Below are 19,884 nucleotides of genomic sequence, written 5' to 3'. Positions count from 1 at the left end.
AAAAAGTTTTAAAATTTTTGTTATGAAGGTTAAGAAGTAGATTTCTAAAGCACAGTTTTTATTTCCCACTTGAGGTTCCCATCTACCACACCCCAAGCTCTACCAGATTTCATTGTTGCTTACAAAAACAGTTATGAAAACATCTTATGAGACTAGGCTGAGCTCCTGAGACAGGCTGTCACCGTGGAGTCATGCAGGACTCCAACCTACTGACAGGAGGTCAGCACCTATTCAGGCTGTTTTAACTCTTCCTGCAACTGTGGTCTATTTTCCACATGACAGATGCCCTCACATGGACTCTGCCATTTATGTCCAACCCTTTCCATTCATCTGCCCTTCTGTGACAGCACTTCAAGTCTGCTGGGACTTTCTGTCATCTAAGCCAAAGCTTCCTCTTGTATGGACCAGCTGTATGAAGACCAGAAGAATTTTAAATGGAAAAAAAAACCAAAAAACTATCAGATGAAGGTGGCATTTTTAGAATGTAAAATAGGATTCTCAGCTCCTCAAGGTAAGTCTAGCAGATCTCTCTAAATTGGAGAGATATGGATTTGAAGAGAAGACTATTTATGGATAAATAAAGCCTGGGAGGTGGCAGCCAGAGGGTTGTGGTTAATGGCTCCATGTCCAGGTGGAGGTCAGTAATGAGTGGTATCCCCCAGGGGTCCATCTTAGGAATGGTAGTCTTTAAGACTTTTATCAGTGACATAGATGATGAGATTGAATGCACCCTCAGCAAGTTTGCTGATGACATCAAGCTGAGCAATGCAGTTGATACAGCAGAAGGAATGGATGCCATCCACAGGGACCTTGATAAAATTGAAAGGTGGGCTCTTGTAAGCCAAACGAGGTTCAGCAAGGCAAAGTGCAAGGTTTTGCATTTGCGTCAAGCTAATTCCAGATATGTATACAAACTGGGAGAAGGAATTAGGGGTCCTTTTAGGTGAAAACCTTAACATAAGCCAGCAGCGTGCCTGGAAGGCCAATGGTATCCTGGTATCCAACAGAAGAGGGCTGGCCAGCAGGGTCAGAGAGGTGAGTTCCCTCTCTACTTTGCCCTCGGGAAGCCCCATCCAGAGAACTGTGCCTAAGTCTGGGGCCCCCAACATGAGAAAGATATGGAGCTGTTGGAGCAGGTCCAGAGGAGGGCCATGAATACGTTCAGAGCTCTGGAGCACCTCTCCTGTGAAGATAAGCTGAAGGAGCTGGGCTTGTTCAGCCTGGAAAAGAGAAGGCCGGGGAAATACCTCATTGAAGCCTTTAATTGAAGTATCTAAAGGCAGTTTATAAAGACAAGGGAAATCAACTTTTTAATGTGGGTGGATAGTGATAGGACAAGGAAAAGTGGTTTGAAACTAAAGGAAGGGAGATTTGATTACATGTCAGGGGGAGTGTTTTACTGAGAGCCTGGTGAGGGAGTTCTGGCACACGCTACCCAGAGAGGTTGTGGATGCCCTGTCCATTGAAAGTGTTTAAGGCCAGGTTGGATGGGGTACTGGGCAGTCTGATTTAGTGGCTGGCAACCCTGCAGCCCTGCCTGTGTGTGGGGAGTTGGAGCTTAATGATCCTTGAGGTATCTTCCAAGCTCAAAATTCAGATGTGACTTTGTGTATTTAACTGTTGCTTTTAAAACCAGACACAGTTCCACTGTTTCTCCAGCTCCCTCTCTTCAGATGAGAAAAAGGAAACCAACTTTCCTTCTACCATTTAACTTCTTGTCCAAGACTGTTTCTGAAGGTAGCAAATTTTTAGCAGTGTACTTTCTTGTTTGGCAGGAAAAGGGGAATTTGAAGTAGCTATATTTACTTCTATCTATCTATTTATTTATTTATTTATTTAATTATTTATTTATTGCGAGCATTCAAAAATACTGTTTTCTTAACAACTCCCTCTGTAAAACAGAATTCACTGGAGGTAAATAAGAATCCTGGAGTCACTGTGTTTTTGATGTTCGAGTTGACTTTTACATTAACCACGTTATGGTGTTCTTTGACTCACCATCACATTCACATCACTGTTAAACTGAATCGTTAACAAGTGAAACGGATAGTACTTCTAGAGTCCCATTATTGCTCCAGGAGGTAGTCTCAGTTTTGAGACTCTACATCACGAGTGTGTGACACTTGTAAAGCGCTACTGCTTGTATCTAAAATATCTTTTTTCTTGATAAAGAATTATAATTTTTTTCCCAGCTGAAATAAATATAAGTTGTTTTTATCCTCTTCTAACAGGAATTGCCTATCATAGACTCTACCGATGTGTGTGATACAGCACTTTACCACTCAAAAGGCATTCAAGGCTGAAATTCAGGAGCCTGCACTTTGACAATGAGTGCTGACACCCATATTTAAAAGAAATAAGGATAATTGAGTAAGTTCAGTAAGAAGACTGTGAAAAGTTTTGCTTTCACTGAGAAATGGAGACATCTGTCAGGTGCCACTGAACAAATTAAGGTGACAGCAGTTTCCAATGACAATACCAGGCAACTGATACAATCTCCTGCAAGAGAGCACTGCAAGTCCTCTGTCAGAGGCAGTGTGTCTGCCCATAGAAGTACAGCATTGAAATTAGAATTGGTAGTTCGGGCACACAAGAAAACAATGACAGAGAAAGCCTGAGAATATCTGGCTTGCTTGCTTACCCCCAGGCTGCTGTCAGTTTCTTCATAAACACTTGTGGGTTTTTTATTTTGTTTTTTGTTTGTTTGTTTGTTTGTTTGTTTTGTTTTGTTTTTTTGCTTTTCAGAGTATACTTTAAAAAAATGGGAGAGAGTAACTCAAGGTTGAGGAAAGGTTGAGGAAAAGCACCAAGTTGATACACTTGGATGTGTAACGCTTTCTTGATCCTGTCATGAGCAAGGGGAGCATTGAAGGCTGCTGGGCTCATAGGAGCCAAACAAATCAGACATAATACAAAGTCCTCTACAAAGCCAGGAGGATCCAGCTGGTCCAGGAATGTCACTGACAGCCTCCCTCCCCCCCACACCTGTATTTTAAAGTTTTCCTTTTCCCGTAGTGTGAAAGACAATAGAACTGGAGTGAGATTATGCGACTATACTTCTGTGCTGGGATGGCAGTTTTGATCCATGATGTTCTAGATGTGATTTTAGTGCCTCTGTTCAGCACTGAAACACAGCTGTGGTTCAAAAATAAACACATCAGAAAGTATACAATTTTCAGCTCTAGAACTGGGTCATGCAAACAGTAACTAGAATTCCTGAAAAGCAGCATTTTCCTTTCTCCTCAGAGCAGATCAGTGCTGTTGCAGTTATCCATGAGGAAGAGCACGTTCAGATTACACAGCTGTCATCGTCTACTTTCTTTCACAGCTGTAATTTTTGTATGTTTAAATATTGTCACAGAGTTATCTAGATCAATCTATGTCTGTGACAGGGGGGCAATAAGCCTATGGCCCCCCCGGCCCCTGACAAATGGGAAGGGAAAAAGGGAAAGGGGTAGGGAGATGGGAGCTGGGCTCAAGGAAACAAACAGAGAAGTGGCAACGATCTAAGGAGGAAAACATATTTTACTAATTACAATCTAATTGAAATTGAGGATAATAAATCAAGTAAAGTAAAAGAGAAAGAGGGAGGCTTCTGAAGACCAAGAAGCCTACTTTGAAACTGAAGGTGCCACAGCTTGGATGCACACCCACACCCACTGCCAGGCAGTGAGAGAGAGAGCCAGCTTCACTTCTGTGATGTGTTTCCCTCTCCGACCATGAGGTCCTCTGCAATGTGTATTTCTTCTATGTGCTCCACATGATGTTATGATGTGGAATACCAATAGCAAAAATTACAAAACCATGACAAAAGCAAGCAAAGCCCGATTTTCTTAAAATCAGATAAATCTGCGAGGCACAAAGTATTAAGGGTAATAAAAGTATGATTTTTATTAATAAACTGAGTGATAGCAGTTGTCAGAAGAATGCATGTGTCACACATAAACTCCCCACAGCAAAACTAGCTCTAACATTTCCTATCAGTGCTTCATCCTTACAGGAAAAACCTTCCTTCGCAAGATCTTTGGGAAGGGAGATGGTAATAGACATGCAGAGACAAAAGGTCCACCACTAACATTACACCAGCTACAGGTAAAGTCTGCTTGCTTTCATGTCGTTAGAAAAGTACGTGAAATGGATGAGCATCTGTTTTTGGCTGTTGCTGTTGCTTCTACTCCAAGGGCAAATGATACTGGCTTTGCTGGTATCTTCTCCACTCTATTGCTGTGGGTTTTTAAATTTACTATTTTCTCTGTTTCAAAAAAATGCAACTTTGGTACTGTTTCCCATTTCCAACAATCCAGTGAAATCCCGGTCTCATTCTGATGACAATAAGAAGAACCATATTGCATTCTGAAGAGGACAAAACATGCTTGCTCCGTCCTTGGCTCTTGTGCACAGGGACCCTAATACCAATTCAGTTCATAGTAGAAATTTCCTCAAGTGACTCTTCTCCCTGTGCCTTCCTTCATCTTCCACTATTTTGTTGTTGCGTTGCTATTAGTAGTAGTAGTGGAAACAGCAGAATTGTTGTTATTGTGTCAAATGTCATCAAAGAAATTTTGCAGAATCATTTCTAATCCGGTTTTGAAATGCAAACTCAAAAGCAAAGATCTTGAAGTCTGGATTCCTGGGTCTCCAACACATAGGTGAAGAAAATATGTTTTTTTTGTCTTCTTCCACGTGACACTTATGCTCAGGCACACAGCACTATAAGCAAGCAGGAGCTTTGCTGTCCAGCATTTCAGCTTTGCAAAAGCTAGGAAAACCATAACTTTTCTGCTTGCTTAAATAGTTCCAAGAACTCGTACGGCAAGTTCCAATTAAGTCAGGAAAACTGTGATACGTTCTGAATCTGCGTGCATGTGAGCTGCTCTCTAATGGTCACGGGCAGACGTCTTCTCCAGGTCTTCCTTGTAAAGGCTTTCTGGTGTGTTTTGCACCTTAATCAGTCACTAACTACAGACCCAGTTCCAACCAGCTTGGTTCCTGTTCTCTGTTTAAGATGTCTGTGCTCCAAGGCTCCTTCCGTTGTTCAAGGGGTCTGTATTGTATGACAGGAATGCATGTCCTTGCAACGTTACTGTACAAGTGTCCTAGTAACGTTACGTTACAAGAATTATCCTTCAGAAGACTTCGCATAACCAGAAACAAAGTGCTGCGAGCCTGCTCTGTGCTGATGCTGCATTCTGCCTTTGGCTTGTCTTAGATGCCACAGAACGGACTGCCAGACGGGTGTCATCTTTCGAAGGCTGAAGGGCTGCAACAGAAGGAAACAGAGAAGAGATTGAACTCCCCAGTCTGCAGAGAGCCACCAGCTTCCTCTCTGGACCATGCCAGCCCCACTCGTTGCTTTTCCTGGCCAGGAGGAATGTGAGCCTGAGGGGTCAGCAGGAAGACACTGCTCAGGATTGCCAGGAATGCTCCTCTGCCCTGCAGCATTTCCGTGCAGCAGGGCAAAGCACAGCTCTGCCCCCAGCCCCAACATGCACAGCACTGCCCTCACACACCACAGCAAAGTTTATTCATCATCTCCTCACTCTGTTCCCTAGAGTGCTTCCCAGTCAGCCCTAGGGAAAGAGCTCCGTCAGACGCCCACTCCCCAACGCACTTCCAGGAGCGCAGAGCCCGGCCCTGCCAGCCCAGCTGCTTCCCCTTCTGTGCTGCAGGCAGGGATGGCGCCCGAAGGGGGACATGAGCAAGGCACCCACTGGGGCTAGCAGCATGGGCAGGGTGTACCTGGGGGTTCAGGGCTGTGCCTTCCTGCCAGGGCAGGGCCCAAAGAGGGACACAGGGGTTGGGCTCACCAATGAATCTGACAGCCACACGTCTCAAGGAGGCCTGAGAATCCTCCAGGTATGGCAGGCTCTGCTGCAGGTATTCTTCCACTCTCTTTCTGTCCTGCTGCAGCTGAAGAAGAGAAGAGCATGGAGCTTGCAGAGTGTCCACAGCTGCTGTTGCAACCCCTCCTCCAGCATCCCCTTTCCCCCAGCAAAAAGGCAGGGGCTGTGTGATTGTCCTCACCAAACACTTCATGATCCCCACTGTGTTTTTCTGCTGGGCCTGGTGCTGTAGCTCCTTCCACTTCAGGAACTTTGCACAAGACACAAGGGCTTCCCCAGATGCCTACAGAACAACAGATGCAGGGACATGGCACCACACACACAGACACACATCCCAGTGTCTGAATGCTTGCTGAACTTGCTCTCAATTGCAAATCACTGCTGAGCTGTCAGCACACCACTGCCTGCACACTGGTTAGGTCTGAAGTTCATACCTGTGCTACGCTCGGGGTCTCATCACTCATCTGAAAGAGCAGAGGGAGCAGGCCCCTGTGCACGGTCTTCTTCATGTTTCCCATCTTATAGCACACCACAGCGTCCATCACATCCATGAAGAGGCGGATGGAACCTTCTCGCACTTCACATGACGCCTGAGGGAGAACAGGAGGACCTCAGACCTCAGCAACACACTCTCACTGCCCATGGTGAACATGAGTGTAGGCATGGCTGATGTGAAAGGAGGTGCTCTGGAGTCACATTCTGCACAAAAGTGCATTGCAGTCATGCAAAGCAATGCAAAAGGTTTCCAGCATGGTTTGTCTGTGCATCAGAGTGCTCCCCCAGCCAGCCCACCAGGTCAAAGCGGAGCTGCTCTGGCACCTTGGGAGTGTTGGACAAGGAGGAGACAGAGCTGGCCTTTGGCAGTGCCTCTGGGGCACATACTGCCTGCTCAACGATGTGGTCCCTGGAGAGAATGCTTGGCACTGGTAGAAAAGGGAGCGATGGAGGTTCTGAAAGTAACCCTTGGCAGAATGTGTTTTGCTGAGGTGCCAGGCTGAGACCCAGCACAGGGGCCTGACATCACCAAGAACAACCAAGCTGCACTGCCAGGGACACAGCCTGCTGGGCTGCAGAGCCCACAAGACATCTCATTCCTGAGAGCCCAGAGAAGGAAAGAAAGGAGAAGGCACTCCTGTCAAGCACCCATCCGCAGAGCTCAGCCTCCCACAACAGACTTACATGATTAAAAAGAGGCAGGATCTTCTCAGCCAGCTCCAGAGCAAAGAGACTGGTGTGCATCTTCCCCAGATGGCGCACTGCATTTCTGAAGATATTCAGCACCTTCACAGTAATGGGTACGGTAATGGGGCTATTGGCAAACCGCAAGGTCTCCATGATGCCTGGAAACAGGGCCCGCATTTCTCTTGCCTGTACAAAACACACAATTTCCTTTCCATCAGGAAGTCAGTGGCCACCCTGGCCTAAAAGCTCTGATTACAGAGCAGCAGCCACACGCCTCGCTTGCCCACAGCTGCCACAGGAACGGAAGCTGTAGATTCCAGGCAGGTGGTGGCCAAGGGTGCACTTATAGCGATGGGGAAGGCAGGAGAAGGAGGACAGGAGAACAAGGACACCATGATCCATGCTCAGCCACGCCCTTCTCCAGCATGCTCCCAGGTAACCCATCTGAAAAGCTTCTGGAAATCTCAGCCACCAGGCCCCACCACAACCATCACCCCAACTCCCGAGTGCCAGGCAAGGCCAAGGCACAGTGTTGCCCACCGCCCCAGTGCCAGGCTGCCAACAGGAGGGCTTTGACAAGGTCCTGCTCACCGTCTCAGGTCGATTTGACAGCCGTACAAGGCATCTGAGCACCAGCCAGAGTATTGGCAGGCTTTCGACCTTCAGAAGCCTCTGGACCAGTGCTGGCTTACACAGCTCTTTCGCCATCTTTTCAGTGGGAGGCATCACCTGAAATGAACACAGCAGTGAGAGGGAGGCAGAGGCAGCAGGACTTCCTGCACCCTGCAGCTCCTGGCTGCTCTGGATCTCAGGGCAGGGCACTGGGGAGACATAGCCTGGCCTGAGGTAACAGCGCCCAGGCCAGGCACTATGCAGGATGGCTTTCTGGCCTGCTCCTCCTGCCCTCTGAGCTTCTGAATCCTCTGAGGAGTGCTTGACCAGCAGGAGCTGGCACAAAAGAGACACCAGCCATGGCTGGCCACGGGCAATAAAGCCTGCTTCGCCTGCATGGAGGCTCTCCCAGGCCCCAGCCATGGCTCTGACTCTGCAACAGCCCTGCCTCAGGTTTCTGGTCTGGGGAGCAAGGCAGGGGGAGGCAGGGAGCTGGGGAGAGAGTGCCCTGAAGGAGAGCACGGTGCCTTGTCCAGTAACTCACAGTCAAGCGAAGGAGGCCCAGCTCCGCTGTGGTGATGTTAAATCTCTCACACAGCTGTTGGTCCTGGAGAACGTTGCTCAGTTTGTCCAGGATCCCCTTGGAAGTTTCCAGCAGGGGAAGCACACTCTTTAGTATGTCCAGGGTAGTGCTATAAACAGAGAGCAATGCTGTGTCAGCAGGGCTGCCTTAGCCACAGCACCATGGCTCAGGCAGGAGCCTGATCGGGGGCTCTGGGCTGCCATGGTTGGTAGTGGCTGCTGCAGCCCTGAGCACCAGCACTGGAAAGCACAGTGGGATGGAGGGCCTGCTCCTCGGGATGTCCTGCAGCTTTCCTTGGCTCTGGCAACCAGACCGATTCTGAGCTCTGCTCTTCACATGGAACAAACGTGTGGGGCTGTTTGGGCTGATACCTGTCAGTCTGTGGGAGGTCGGTCAACACACTCCTCAGCACATCCACGGGAAACTTGATGGTCAGCACATCCAGCACTGAGTGCAGGATCTGCTGAACTGATGTGCTCTGGATTTTCAGGTTTGTGTGGATGCATCCCAGGATCTCTGGCACCTGTTGTGAGAACACAGGGAGACTGCTGCTGCCACTGGACTGCAGCCATTTGCCTCCCAGGCTGTGTTACTACTGCCCTTCCCACAGCTCTTTGCTGCCTTCAGATGGCTTCAGATCCCCAAGAGCTGTGGCGGGAAGGGGAGGGCATGACAATCCAGCCTCAAACTGCTTACATCCATCAGCCAGGTTCCAGGGTCTCTCCACACTACATCCAGGATTGTCTCAGCCCACTTCTTCTCATCAAAACTGTAGTCCCCAATGATCTTCTCCAGGGTCACAAGGACAATGTCTGTCCTCTGAGAAGGGGGAAGGTTTTTTCCAAGTGGCTGCAGTAAGAAGGAAAAAAGGAGGGAAGGTATGTTAAATGGAGTGAGAGAATAGCGTCTGGAGTGGGATGACCACAGGCAAAAGGAAGGATAATGACCCTCCCTTCAGGTCAAAAGCATTCTGAGGGTTCCCGCCTGAGCCCCAGCTTGTCTCACAGATACTCCTGAGCCGTAGAGGCAGCTCTGGGATGCAAAGAATGAGAGTGCCTGGCTGGAATTTTCATGTCTCCTTACCCGCTTCCAGAAACTGCTGGTCACGAAATCACTGAGCTTCCAGATGCGCCCTAAAGCCCTCTCACACACAGTTTTTATCTTGGAGATGCTGAAAGGCAGCAGCACCTGTGAGGAGAGGAGCTGCTGGTTAGCCCTGGGCTGATGCCACTGCAGGAGAAGCAACTGCTGCCAGTGCCGTTACCATGGAGCAGGATAAGATTCTCCTACAAGGGAGCTCTGGGGGCAGAACTTCACAATAGACAGACCTCAAAGATTCTCTGCAGCAGCCTATTGAAACTGGCGGTGGGACAGCTGTTTAGCACAGTCTGCAGCATGTCATCCATAGCATCCAGCGTCTGTAAAGAGAAGAGTGGGTTGTGGAAGCCTTTCAGGGTTCCCATTCATACCCAGGAGACTGCTGTGAACCCCTCTGGCTGTCAAGGAAGGATACCCACAGATCTGTGCACAGGGACACCCTGCAAAGCTGCTGCGCGCAGACCAGGCTACAAGCACAGGGTGTTTGCCAAGCCCAAGGCAGGAGTGAGAGGGGTGAGGGCAAGCAGGGCTTCTCCCTTGTCCCACAAACATCTTTATAGAACTCTGGACACAAGTAATCCAAGCGGCAGCCCAGAGGCATGGGGTCAATCAGTAGATTGCCCAGTACATACCTGGTTGTAGAGGCAAATGTTCAGGTCGCTGGTTGGAGACACGTAGAAGATGGCACTGCAGCACACGTTGAAGAGATGTAATATCTCTTCCTCCGTAATTGCATTCACTGCACTGCAAATAGAGAGACACAGATGCTAGGAGCAGTGCCTTATTGCTGAGGTAGGGGTGGATCAGGTCCTCCCCAGGGCAGGGCTCCCTGAGAGGGATGGGGAGACCTGCCAGGAGGCGCCTCCTACCCCACAGGGCTGCTCTGGGTCAGAGGACAGTCCTGATGCCAACAGCTTTAGGACAAGGGCCAAGATTTAGCGGGGAGCTGCGTCAGGGCCACCAGGATTGTGCCCGGGGGATGTGCTGGCAAAACCAGGGACTGGGCAGGTACCTCAGGGCAGCAATAGCGTTCATGCAGCGGTATCTGAGTGCTGTGCTCAGCTGCTCGCTGGGCTCCTCACACAACAGAACCTGCAAAGCACAATCAAATCAGGATGGCACCTGGCAGCTGCCAGCACCCACCAACAGAAAACCTGCCACTGACCGGTAGGGCCTGTGTCACCCCAGTGGCCCTCAGCAAACCCTGTCACACTGGTGCTGCTGTCTGCCTCCACTGCTGAGGTCTCAGCAGCACCTGGAGTCCCATCTGGGGCACTTTGCTGTCTGTGCATGTTTCCCTGCCTCCCTCTCCCCCTGTCCTGTCCTTCTTACAGGGGGCAGGTAACTGAATGCTATGTCCCCTCACCTCAATCTTCTTGGACAGATCTTTGAGGAAGCAGAAGGTATTCAGGCTCACTGTCAAGCCCTTCTTTCCAGTGGTGCTGCACAGTGAACAAATGCAGTTCAGGAACTGCATCTTCTGCTCCAGATCCTGGCAAGAACACAGAGACCGAGGAGTGTGAGTGGGGAGAGCCGTGGCCAGGGGGACCAGATGTTGTGGGGTTTGGAGCAGCGCAGGACAGCTGCAGGACAGCAGCAGCTCTGCCCGGCCAGCAGCCCTCATGCAGCCTGAAGGCAGAGCCAGAGGGATCATCTGGAGATGCAGGAACAGCCAAGATGGAGATGGCTGCTCTTACCATTTCATTGCTGATGCTGCCGGCTTTGATGCAATCTATGGCCTCCTTTTCCTCATCGGACAGAGGCAGCAAGTCAGCATCTGACCAAGGAGAGAGAGCAATGCTATAGAGGGGCCAAAGGCAGGCGCAAGCAGAGGAAGGAGCTCTGGCCTCTCCAGCCCTGGGCTCGCTCCCCTGGCACAGTCTGCCCATGCCTGTCAGGACAAGGGGGCCTGGTGTTGAGCAGGGGACACTCGCTGGGGACGCTCACTCACCAGCATGCAGTGGGGTGACCTCAGTCACTTCGTAGGCCCCACTCTCCTCACAGGCCATGATGGAACGGCTAGGGGGTCTCTTCTCCATCCCGTGGGATGAAGACTGAAGGTGGGGATGGGGCAGCCACAGGACTGCCAAAGGTAGAGCGAAATGACTTGGGCTGCGCTCGGGGGCTCTTCGCCAGACCCGCACACTCCTGCCCTGTCTCCTCGCTGTCCTGACGGACACTGAGGTCACCTGCTGTCAGTGCCAGCTATGCCTGGGTGTCACAGAGATGGGTCACAAAGGGCTCCACTGTGACATGCTGCCCCGCCTGGGCGGGGCTGGTTCCTGAGCCGGGTTGGAATGGCGCAGAGCAAACTCCTCAGCAGGAGGGATGCGTGTGCCTGCTTACCCAGATAGCTTTGGAAGTGGGCCTGAGAGCAGCTGGACTGCTCAGGCTCCCGTGCTTCTGCTGTGAGGCCAGGGATGGTCGCAGCAGGACAGAGGAGGCAGATGAAGACTGATTTGGTCACAGGCTTGTGAGCTCCAAGGCTTTTATTTCTGAATTGTAAAGATGTAAATAAATGGTAACATTCACACAGAAGATACAGTTCTGTGCCCTTATTTCTGATTTGCTGACAATACGCTGTCAAGTAACTGGGAACTCTGCAGTCCAATAAGGCATTTCTCCCTACACTTGGTCAGAAGCTGCTGAAATTAACGAATCACAGAATCACAGAATCACAGAATTACCCGGGTTGGAAGGGACCTCAAGGATCATGTAGCTCCAACCCCCCTGCCTAGCAGGGCCACCAAACATACGCCTTTACTAGATCAGGTTGCCCAGGGCCCCGTCCAACCTGGTCTTGAACACCTCCAAGGACGGGGCATCCACAACCTCACTGGGCAGCCTGTTCCAGGACCGAACCACTCTTCTAGTAACTAGAACTTTCCCCTAACATCCAACCTAAATCTTCCCTCCTTCAACTTAAAACCATTTCCCCTAGTCCTGCTATTATCAGCCCTTTCGAAGAGTTTACTCCCCTCCTGGGAGTAAGTTCCCTTCAGGTACTGAAAGGCTGCAATGAGGTCACCCTGCAACCTTCTCTTCTCCAGGCTGAACAAACCCAACTCCCTCAGCCTGTCCTCATAGGGGAGGTGCTCCAGCCCCCTGATCATCTTCGTGGCCCTCCTCTGGACCCTTTCCAAAATCTCCATATCTTTTTTGTACTGAGGGCTCCACACCTGGACACAGTACTCCAGATGGGGCCTCACAAGAGCAGAGTAGAGAGGGATGATCACCTCCCTATCCCTGCTGACCACCCCTCTCCTGATGGAGCCCAGGATCCCATTTGCTTTCCGGGCTGCCAGAGCGCACTGCTGGCTCATGTTAAGTTTCTCATCTATCAGGACCCCTAGGTCTTTTTCTGCCAAGCTGCTCTCAAGGACAACTCCTGCCAGCCTGTACAGGTGCCTGGGGTTCTTCCGGCCCAAGTGCAAAACCTTGCACTTTGCTGTGTTGAACCTCATTAGGTTCACCCGAGCCCAGCTTTCCAGCCTGTCAAGGTCCCTCTGAATGGCATCCGTTCCCTCCACCGTATCAACTGCACCACTCAGCTTGGTGTCATCAGCAAACTTGCTGAGGGTGCACTCCATTCCCTCATCGATGTCATTAATAAAGATGTTAAAGAGCACCGGTCCCAAGACACACCCTTGAGGGACGCCGCTCGTTACCGGCCTCCACCTGGACATAGAGCCATTGACCACCACCCTCTGTCTGCGGCCTTTCAACCAATTGCTTATCCATCTAGTTGTCCACCCATCAAATCCACCTCCCTCCAATTTGGAGATGAGGATGTGATGGGGGACCATGTCAAAGGACTTGCTCAGGTCCAGGTAAATGACATCGGTCACCTTCCCTTCGTCCACCAACGCCGTCACTCCATCATAGAAGGCCACAAGATTAGTTAAGCATGACCTTCCCCTGGTGAAGCCATACTGGCTGTCTCGGATCACATGCTCGTTCTTTATGTGATCAAGCATGTTGTCCAGGAGGATCTGTTCCATAATCTTCCCAGGCACAGAGGTGAGACTCACCGGCCTGTAGTTACCCGGGTCCTCCCTGCTCCCCTTCTTGTAAATGGGAGTGACGTGACCCTTCCTCCAATCATCCGGGACCTCACCTGACAGCCACAACTTCTCAAATATGATGGAGAGCGGCTCAGCAACCACCTCAGCCAGCTCCTTCAGGACCCTGGGATGCACGCCATCTGGCCCCATAGACTTGTACTCAGTCTAAGGAGGCACTCTCGGACTTGCTCTACCCTTACAGTGGGGAGGGATTTACCTCCTTGGTCCCCACATAGAGGTTTGGGGATGCAGGGCTTAGGGACGTGAAAAAGACTAGAATCCTGGCCACCAGTGAAGACCGAGGTGAAGAACTCATTCAGCACCTCAGCTTTCTCTTCATCTGTTGAAGCCATTTCTCCTTTTAAATTTACCAGAGTAGGTACGCCCATTTTGGCCTGTCTCTTCTGGCCAATGTACCTGTAGAAGGTTTTCTTATTGTTTTTCACGTCCCTCACCAAGTTCAGTTCTGCCTGCGCCTTGGCTTCCCTGATCCCACGTCTGCAAGTCCGGACGGCATCCCTGTATTCTTCCCGGGTGACACAGCCTTGTTTCCAGAGCTTGTACACCCCTTTCTTCACCCTCAGTTCTCTTAGCAGGTCCTTGCTGAGCCATGCCGGTATTCTACCTCTCCTGCCCACTTTCTTAATCAGGAAAATGGAGACCTCTTGTGCTGCCAGGAGGGCATCCTTGAACAGTAGCCAGCTCTCCTCAACGTCCTTGTCTTTGAGGGCAGCGCGCCAGGGGATCTTGGCCAGCATTCCATTGAGTAGCTTGAAGTCTTCTCTTCTAAAGTTCAGCATCCTGGTCCTGCTCTTTGCCAGGCCCACATTGCTTGAGATCACAAACTCAACCAGGGCATGATCGCTGGAGCCCAGGCATCCTCCAACCTTGACGCCTTTGATGATCTCCTCAGTGTTGGTGAGCAGCAGGTCCAGCAACGCTTGACCTCTGGTCGGTCTGTCCAATACCTGAACCAGAAAGCTATCATCAATGGATTCCAGGAGCCTTCTGGAGCTCTTGCAGCTCGCCGTGTGGTTTTCCCAACAGATGTCCGGATGGTTGAAGTCCCCCACCAGGACAAGAGCCCGTGAGCCAGACGCCTCACGCATCTGGAGCAAGAAAGCCTCATCAGCAGCCTCCCCTTGATCAGGTGGTCTGTAGTATACCCCTAATACCAGCTGACCTTTATTAGTCCCATCTCTAATCCTAACCTACAGGCTCTCAACCTGTTCTTGACTGTTTCTCATGGGGAGCTCCTCACAGTTTATCCAATCTCTGACATAAAGAGCAACTCCCCCATCCTTCCTACCTCGCCTATCTCTCCTAAAGAGCCTATAGCCATCGATGGTAGTATCCCAATTGTGGGAGTCATCCCACCATGTTTCTGTGATAGCAACAATGTCATAATTTTCAGAGTGCATCACAGTTTCCAGTTCCTCCTGCTTGTTACTCAGGCTACGTGCATTAGTATAAAGGCACTTCAGCCAGGCTGTCCGTCTCACCACCTTCATAAGCGATCCAGGATCCGCTAGAACAGCGGCATCCCCAGCATCCCCCTGCCCTACTCCATCCCTTTGCACTCTGCAATCTTTGCCCACGGAGTTTGGTACAATCTCTTGAATGCACCGTTCAACCCCAGTAGCCCTTATTTTGCCCCCTTCCCCCTTCGTTCCTAGTTTAAAGACCTATCAATGAGTCCCGCTAATTCTTCAGCTAATACCCTCTTACCCCTCAGGGACAGGCTGCTTGCATCAGCAGCCATCATTCCAGGTGCAGTGTAGATTGCCCCATGGTCAAAATAGCCGAAATTCTTGTGTCTGCACCAGCTCTTAAGCCATCTGTTTAAGAGCTGGGTTTTTTGGATCCTCCCTGTACCTTTTCCTGACACCACGGGCATAGAAGAAAAGATCACCTGCACCCCAGCTCCTTCAAGTATTCGCCCCATTCCCCTGAAATCTTTCTTGATGGACCTCAGGCTTTCCTTGCCAACTTCCTCACTGCCAGCCTGAATTATTAAAAGTGGGTAGTAGTCTGAAGGCTGAATCAATCTAGAAATTTTCTTTGAAATGTCCCTGACCCGTGCCCCAGGAAGGCAGCACACTTCTCTGCGGGTAGGGTCGGGCCGGCATATAGGGCCTTCTGTTCCTTGCAGAAGGGAGTCACCTACAACAATCACCCTTCTGTCCTTACGTGTAGAAGCAGTCTTGAGGCTTCGGGGTGACCGCTTCACCTGAGGCAACCTCATGGATGCACCTGTTTCCACACTCTCACTAGTCTCCCCCTCAAGTTCCAGGGCCTCAAACCGGTTTCGCAGAGGCACCTGGGGAGCCGGGGATGGTCGTGATGGAGGATGCCCCTTCCGCCGAGCAGGTACCCGTTTCCACTCCTCCTCCCTTCTCAAATTACTGCTGGGGGGAAGAGAGGACAGGGAGCTGGCTGCAGTGTTGCCAGCTGGCTGGTTCCCCTTTACCACCTGTTTGTGAGGTGGCAGGGGCTGACATGCTCCATTAGGAGCCTCGACTGTGTGCTGAGAACTTGAGGCTGAGAGGGACTGACACCACCAGTCAATCTCCCTCTCATACTCTTTTATAGTCCTCAGCCTCTCCACTTCCTCCTTCAGGTCAACTACGAGGCTGAGCAAGTAGTTCACCTGGTCGCAGTGAACACAATCACTGCCTCCCTCACCCAGCACTGCAAGGGCCATGCTCTGGCACTCAGTACAGCCAGAGACCTGCACACCAGCATCTTGGGTTGGGGAGGTGTTACCTTTCTGTCCGTTTTCTAACATCAACGAGTTAAAAGTTTTAACTCAGCCATTAATGCAGCATGTCAGTTACTATTTCTTTATTTATTTATTTGATGCAGTGTAATATACTGTTGGTCTCCTGGGCAGCTAGCTCACACTGCTAGCTCATGAGCAGACTTGTCCACCAGTACCCCAGGTCAGTGGCTGGCAACCTTGCAACCCTGACTAAAACAAATGAGTTGGAACTTTTTGATACTTAAAGTCTGTTCCAATCCAAGCCTTACTATGATTCTGTGGTTTTCCTTTTTTGCTTTTCATTCCCATCTGTGCTTATCTTAAGCACAAGGAAAAATCAAAGCTCTCTTATTCTGGCAAATTTTGTGATAATACGCTTAAGAATGATAATTTTTTCCAACTTTTTTGCAAAAATACTTTTGCTTCTCCTTGAGTTGCTGTTATCTGACATGTGATACTGGTGGCAAGGTGTACATAGAGATTTTTAAAATATATGTTTCTGTATTTAAAAGTTTGTTCTGTTCTTCCTCATCCATATTTGGTGCTGTTCAGAACTGCTGGATTTTAGTTAAAAGTTCTATGATGAACCGCAATGGGCTCGCTGAAATATTGTCCTTGAGCAGTCTTGGACACTATTTGTTTCCATTGGTAAGTCTGTGAAGCCAAAAGAGATGCTTTGGTGCCTGTGGTCTCCATAGTGAGCTGCCTCCAACCTTGGGAAGATGGAGTAAGGAATTTATGGCCTACGTTAGACCAACTTGTGGACTCATTTCTCCCCCTTGGGTTAAAATTCATTTGTATGTGTGAGAAGAGGGAATGACAAAGCTGTAATAAAGCCTATTATGTAGCCATTGTTTTATCTAATTCCACTCAACTGGCAGGCAGTGTTTGTGCATTCAGTTCATCACTAAGAGCCCAAAAGTCTGTAGCTGCCACAAACACACACGTGGAACAGAGCACCACTATGTAGGAGGATACACTTAACAGATAAATAAGTGACAGAAAAGCTGCAAGACTCATTCATTTTCCCAGACTGCATCATTTTTTTTCCCCCCAAACTTCTGCCATTATTCCCGTCTCTAGGAAAAATCACTTCTGCTGCCAATTACAGCTAAATACAGACAATATTTTAATCACTGTGCCACTGCAACACTATTTGTTTTACCCAGAGCATCTTACTCAACATTTGCTCCAACTGCTATGATGTCTTAGCATCCACTTCTAACTTATGGAAAGCTTTTTTTTTCTGCCCAAATTGTCATTTTCCTTTCCTCTGTGTTAATCATTATATTTCATTTTGCATTGAAAAGTTTGTGTTTTTTTTTTTTAAATGTTCTTTTCCTTCTTAATTCAACTAAGCATATGTTCATGCCACCAGTTATAAGTATCTTGAATCAAAATCTCTACCAAAATGCACTGCAGCAATTATGCAAATAAGCCGACTGAATGTTTTTAGCATTAAAAAATTAGTATACTGTGTTTAAGAATAAATAAAAAGTTATAATGGATTTTAAATACTTATGATAAGTTGTTTATCACAGAAAATCAGTAAAGCAACAATTTTATGTTATTTCCTCCACTAATTTTCTCTTGGCTTGCAGCATGCTGTTATGACTAAGTGATCTGAGATGCAATTGGGTGTTAAATACTTCTCTAACTCCAGTAAGTGATGAACTTGTAACCGTAAGAGAATCCACTGGCCAAAAGTGAGAAAGTTTACTTAAGCCATTACAATTTGGTGCAGGTAAACAGGTAGGGATAAGAATGCAGCACCAGTTCCCTGGAAGTATGGGCCTTCATGACTCATCTAGAAAACTTAGGACATGTTGTGATGGTCTGCTTTTAGGCTGCTCAGCACCACGTAGCCACTTGCTCAAGGCCCTCCAGCAAGATGGAAGAGAGAAGTAGAAAGAGGAAGTGAGAGACCTTGTGGGCTGAGACAAAGACAGTGTAATGGGTAAGGGCAGAACAACACACAGGCAAAGGAAAACAGGGCATTCAGACACTCCTTCCCACTTTAGGCCCCTGGCTGGCAGGGCAGTGGGGGAATTAGAGAAGCCCTTGGCACCGTCTCATCATTGTCATCACAAATCCAAAATGCAGCACTGCACCAGAATCTTGGATGAATACAAGCTACATCGCAGCCCACAACAGTACAAATGTGAAGATCCACAAAGGTTCTCTGTGGACAGCAGCCTTTGGCTTGAATCAGACTGCGTATCCACAAGGGGCGCATTTTCCCCAACTACAAATGCTGTAGCATTAAACTGCTTAGATGTGAAACTGTGATTGGAATGTAAATCAGTAACCAGTGCTTCTGCCTTAGGAATTAACATCTCTGTGATAATGCCAAAGTCATTCACTGAGATAAGCTTCCAGGACCTAGTGTGAAAACAGGGACATATTTCTGGGGGATTTTCTGTGGTCCTGGATGTAAGAATGCAGTGTGTCTCACTAGATTTGAAGCTTGTATTCTTGATACTGCACATTCTATAGTGAGAGAAGAAAAGGATGAGAATTTTGAACACCTCTGTGAAGAAATTCAAGAATCTTGGAAGAGATATGTGTTTTACTGTTGAAGATTTTAAGGCTGAAACTACAAAAGCCAGACCAAATTCTTTCAGCAATCCTGAAGACACTTGGAGTGATTCCTGGCCCAGGTGTTAGACAAACCAACCAGACAGACTCCTGGTTGGCAGACAGATGGTGAATTCTGACCAGATCTTCCTTGACAAAGGGTAAGTTTTCCTTTCCCCAGACTTGTTCTCCAGGGCCTGGGATTCCAGAGAAGCAGCCTTAGCAGTAAGGACTGAAACAAAAAAGGTGTCCTGTAACTCCGCCTTCTCTGTGTCCTTTAGTTACCAGGGCACCCACTTTATTTTGCAGCAGGCCCATATTCCCTCTGTTTTGCTATTGATATACTTAATGAAGCCTTTCTTGTTCTACTTGACCTCCCTTGCATGCCAGAAAGTTTAGTGGAGACTGTCCACTGGATAGAAGGAAGTTCAGTTCTTCTTTCTTCTTTCTCCATCTATTGAAGGAAAGGCTGTCAGACAATTGTCTTATCCATTTTGAGATTTTCCAGCTGGCAAGTCATCCTCTGCTTTCTACCGAAACAGTCAAACTATGTGCTGGATTCATTGGTCAAAGACTCGCTGGAAAGTGGAGGGAAATGATGGGAGAAGACATTCATATAGCAAGAAGTAGCCTAATTAAAGGACTTTAGATCTATATACACAGTATACTCAGCCTTGTTAGAATATAAATGAAGCCTTTTTTCCTTCTAATCAATACACTCACTAGAATGCTAAGGATATTTCTGAAGTAGATGGGAGTCAAATGGCAGCCTCAAGCTTTTGCCTTAAGTAACAGAAGTGAAACAGCGGTGGATTTTTTCTTTTTTTCTTTTTTGTTTAGCAATTTATTTCTGTGCCTCAACATGAATCTGATGAAATTCATAACCCTTTTTCTGATAAGACAGTTGCAACATAGAAATCAATTACAACAATGTGCTTTCCAGCTTTTATTACTTCATTTAATTAACTGACAATTCAGAAGGACACAGACAATAGAGCTGTAGCAGAACAGCATTACAATTAAAACAAATTCCTATGAAAAGCAATTATAATCGTTGTTGAAAATCTAGGAAGGGTCAACCTTTTGTTCAGAACAGGCTGCATTTTAAGAAAGTAGTTGCAATGAAATTATGTGGTTTGTAGTTTTCATTTTTGAACAAGGAGA

The 19,884-nt window shown here is 48.5% G+C and overlaps 1 protein-coding gene across 1 annotated transcript; it reads right to left on the bottom strand.

Annotated features, from left to right (window-relative positions):
• Nucleotides 1–4,836: 4,836 nt before the first annotated feature.
• Nucleotides 4,837–7,837, bottom strand: LOC146753721 (maestro heat-like repeat-containing protein family member 7). The gene is made up of 6 exons (XM_085528355.1): nucleotides 7,617–7,837; nucleotides 7,023–7,211; nucleotides 6,278–6,433; nucleotides 6,025–6,126; nucleotides 5,808–5,910; nucleotides 4,837–5,260 (listed from the first exon to the last, which is right to left on the bottom strand). The coding sequence occupies exons 1-6, from the start codon at nucleotides 7,749–7,751 to the stop codon at nucleotides 5,127–5,129; spliced, it is 819 nt and encodes a 272-aa protein (XP_085384481.1). The 5' UTR covers nucleotides 7,752–7,837; the 3' UTR covers nucleotides 4,837–5,126.
• Nucleotides 7,838–19,884: the final 12,047 nt, after the last annotated feature.

Source organism: Coturnix japonica, chromosome Z, assembly GCF_054131305.1.
Source record: "Coturnix japonica strain WE chromosome Z, WE-NBRP24, whole genome shotgun sequence".
NCBI classification, from domain to species: domain Eukaryota; kingdom Metazoa; phylum Chordata; class Aves; order Galliformes; family Phasianidae; genus Coturnix; species Coturnix japonica.
Note: the sequence above shows the minus strand (reverse complement) of the source record. Positions and strands in the feature narration are given on the sequence as shown.

What these genes read in the sequence shown, in the direction of transcription:
- LOC146753721 (XM_085528355.1), bottom strand. Translation starts at nt 7,751, where the DNA reads ATGCCTCCCACTGAAAAGATGGCGAAAGAGCTGTGTAAGCCAGCACTG. An exon ending in TGTCAAATCGACCTGAGACG is followed by an intron (nt 7,212 to 7,616) that starts GTGAGCAGGACC and finishes TGTTTTGTACAG; the next exon opens with GCAAGAGAAATGCGGGCCCT. An exon ending in TGGGGATCATGAAGTGTTTG is followed by an intron (nt 5,911 to 6,024) that starts GTGAGGACAATC and finishes TCTCTTCTTCAG; the next exon opens with CTGCAGCAGGACAGAAAGAG.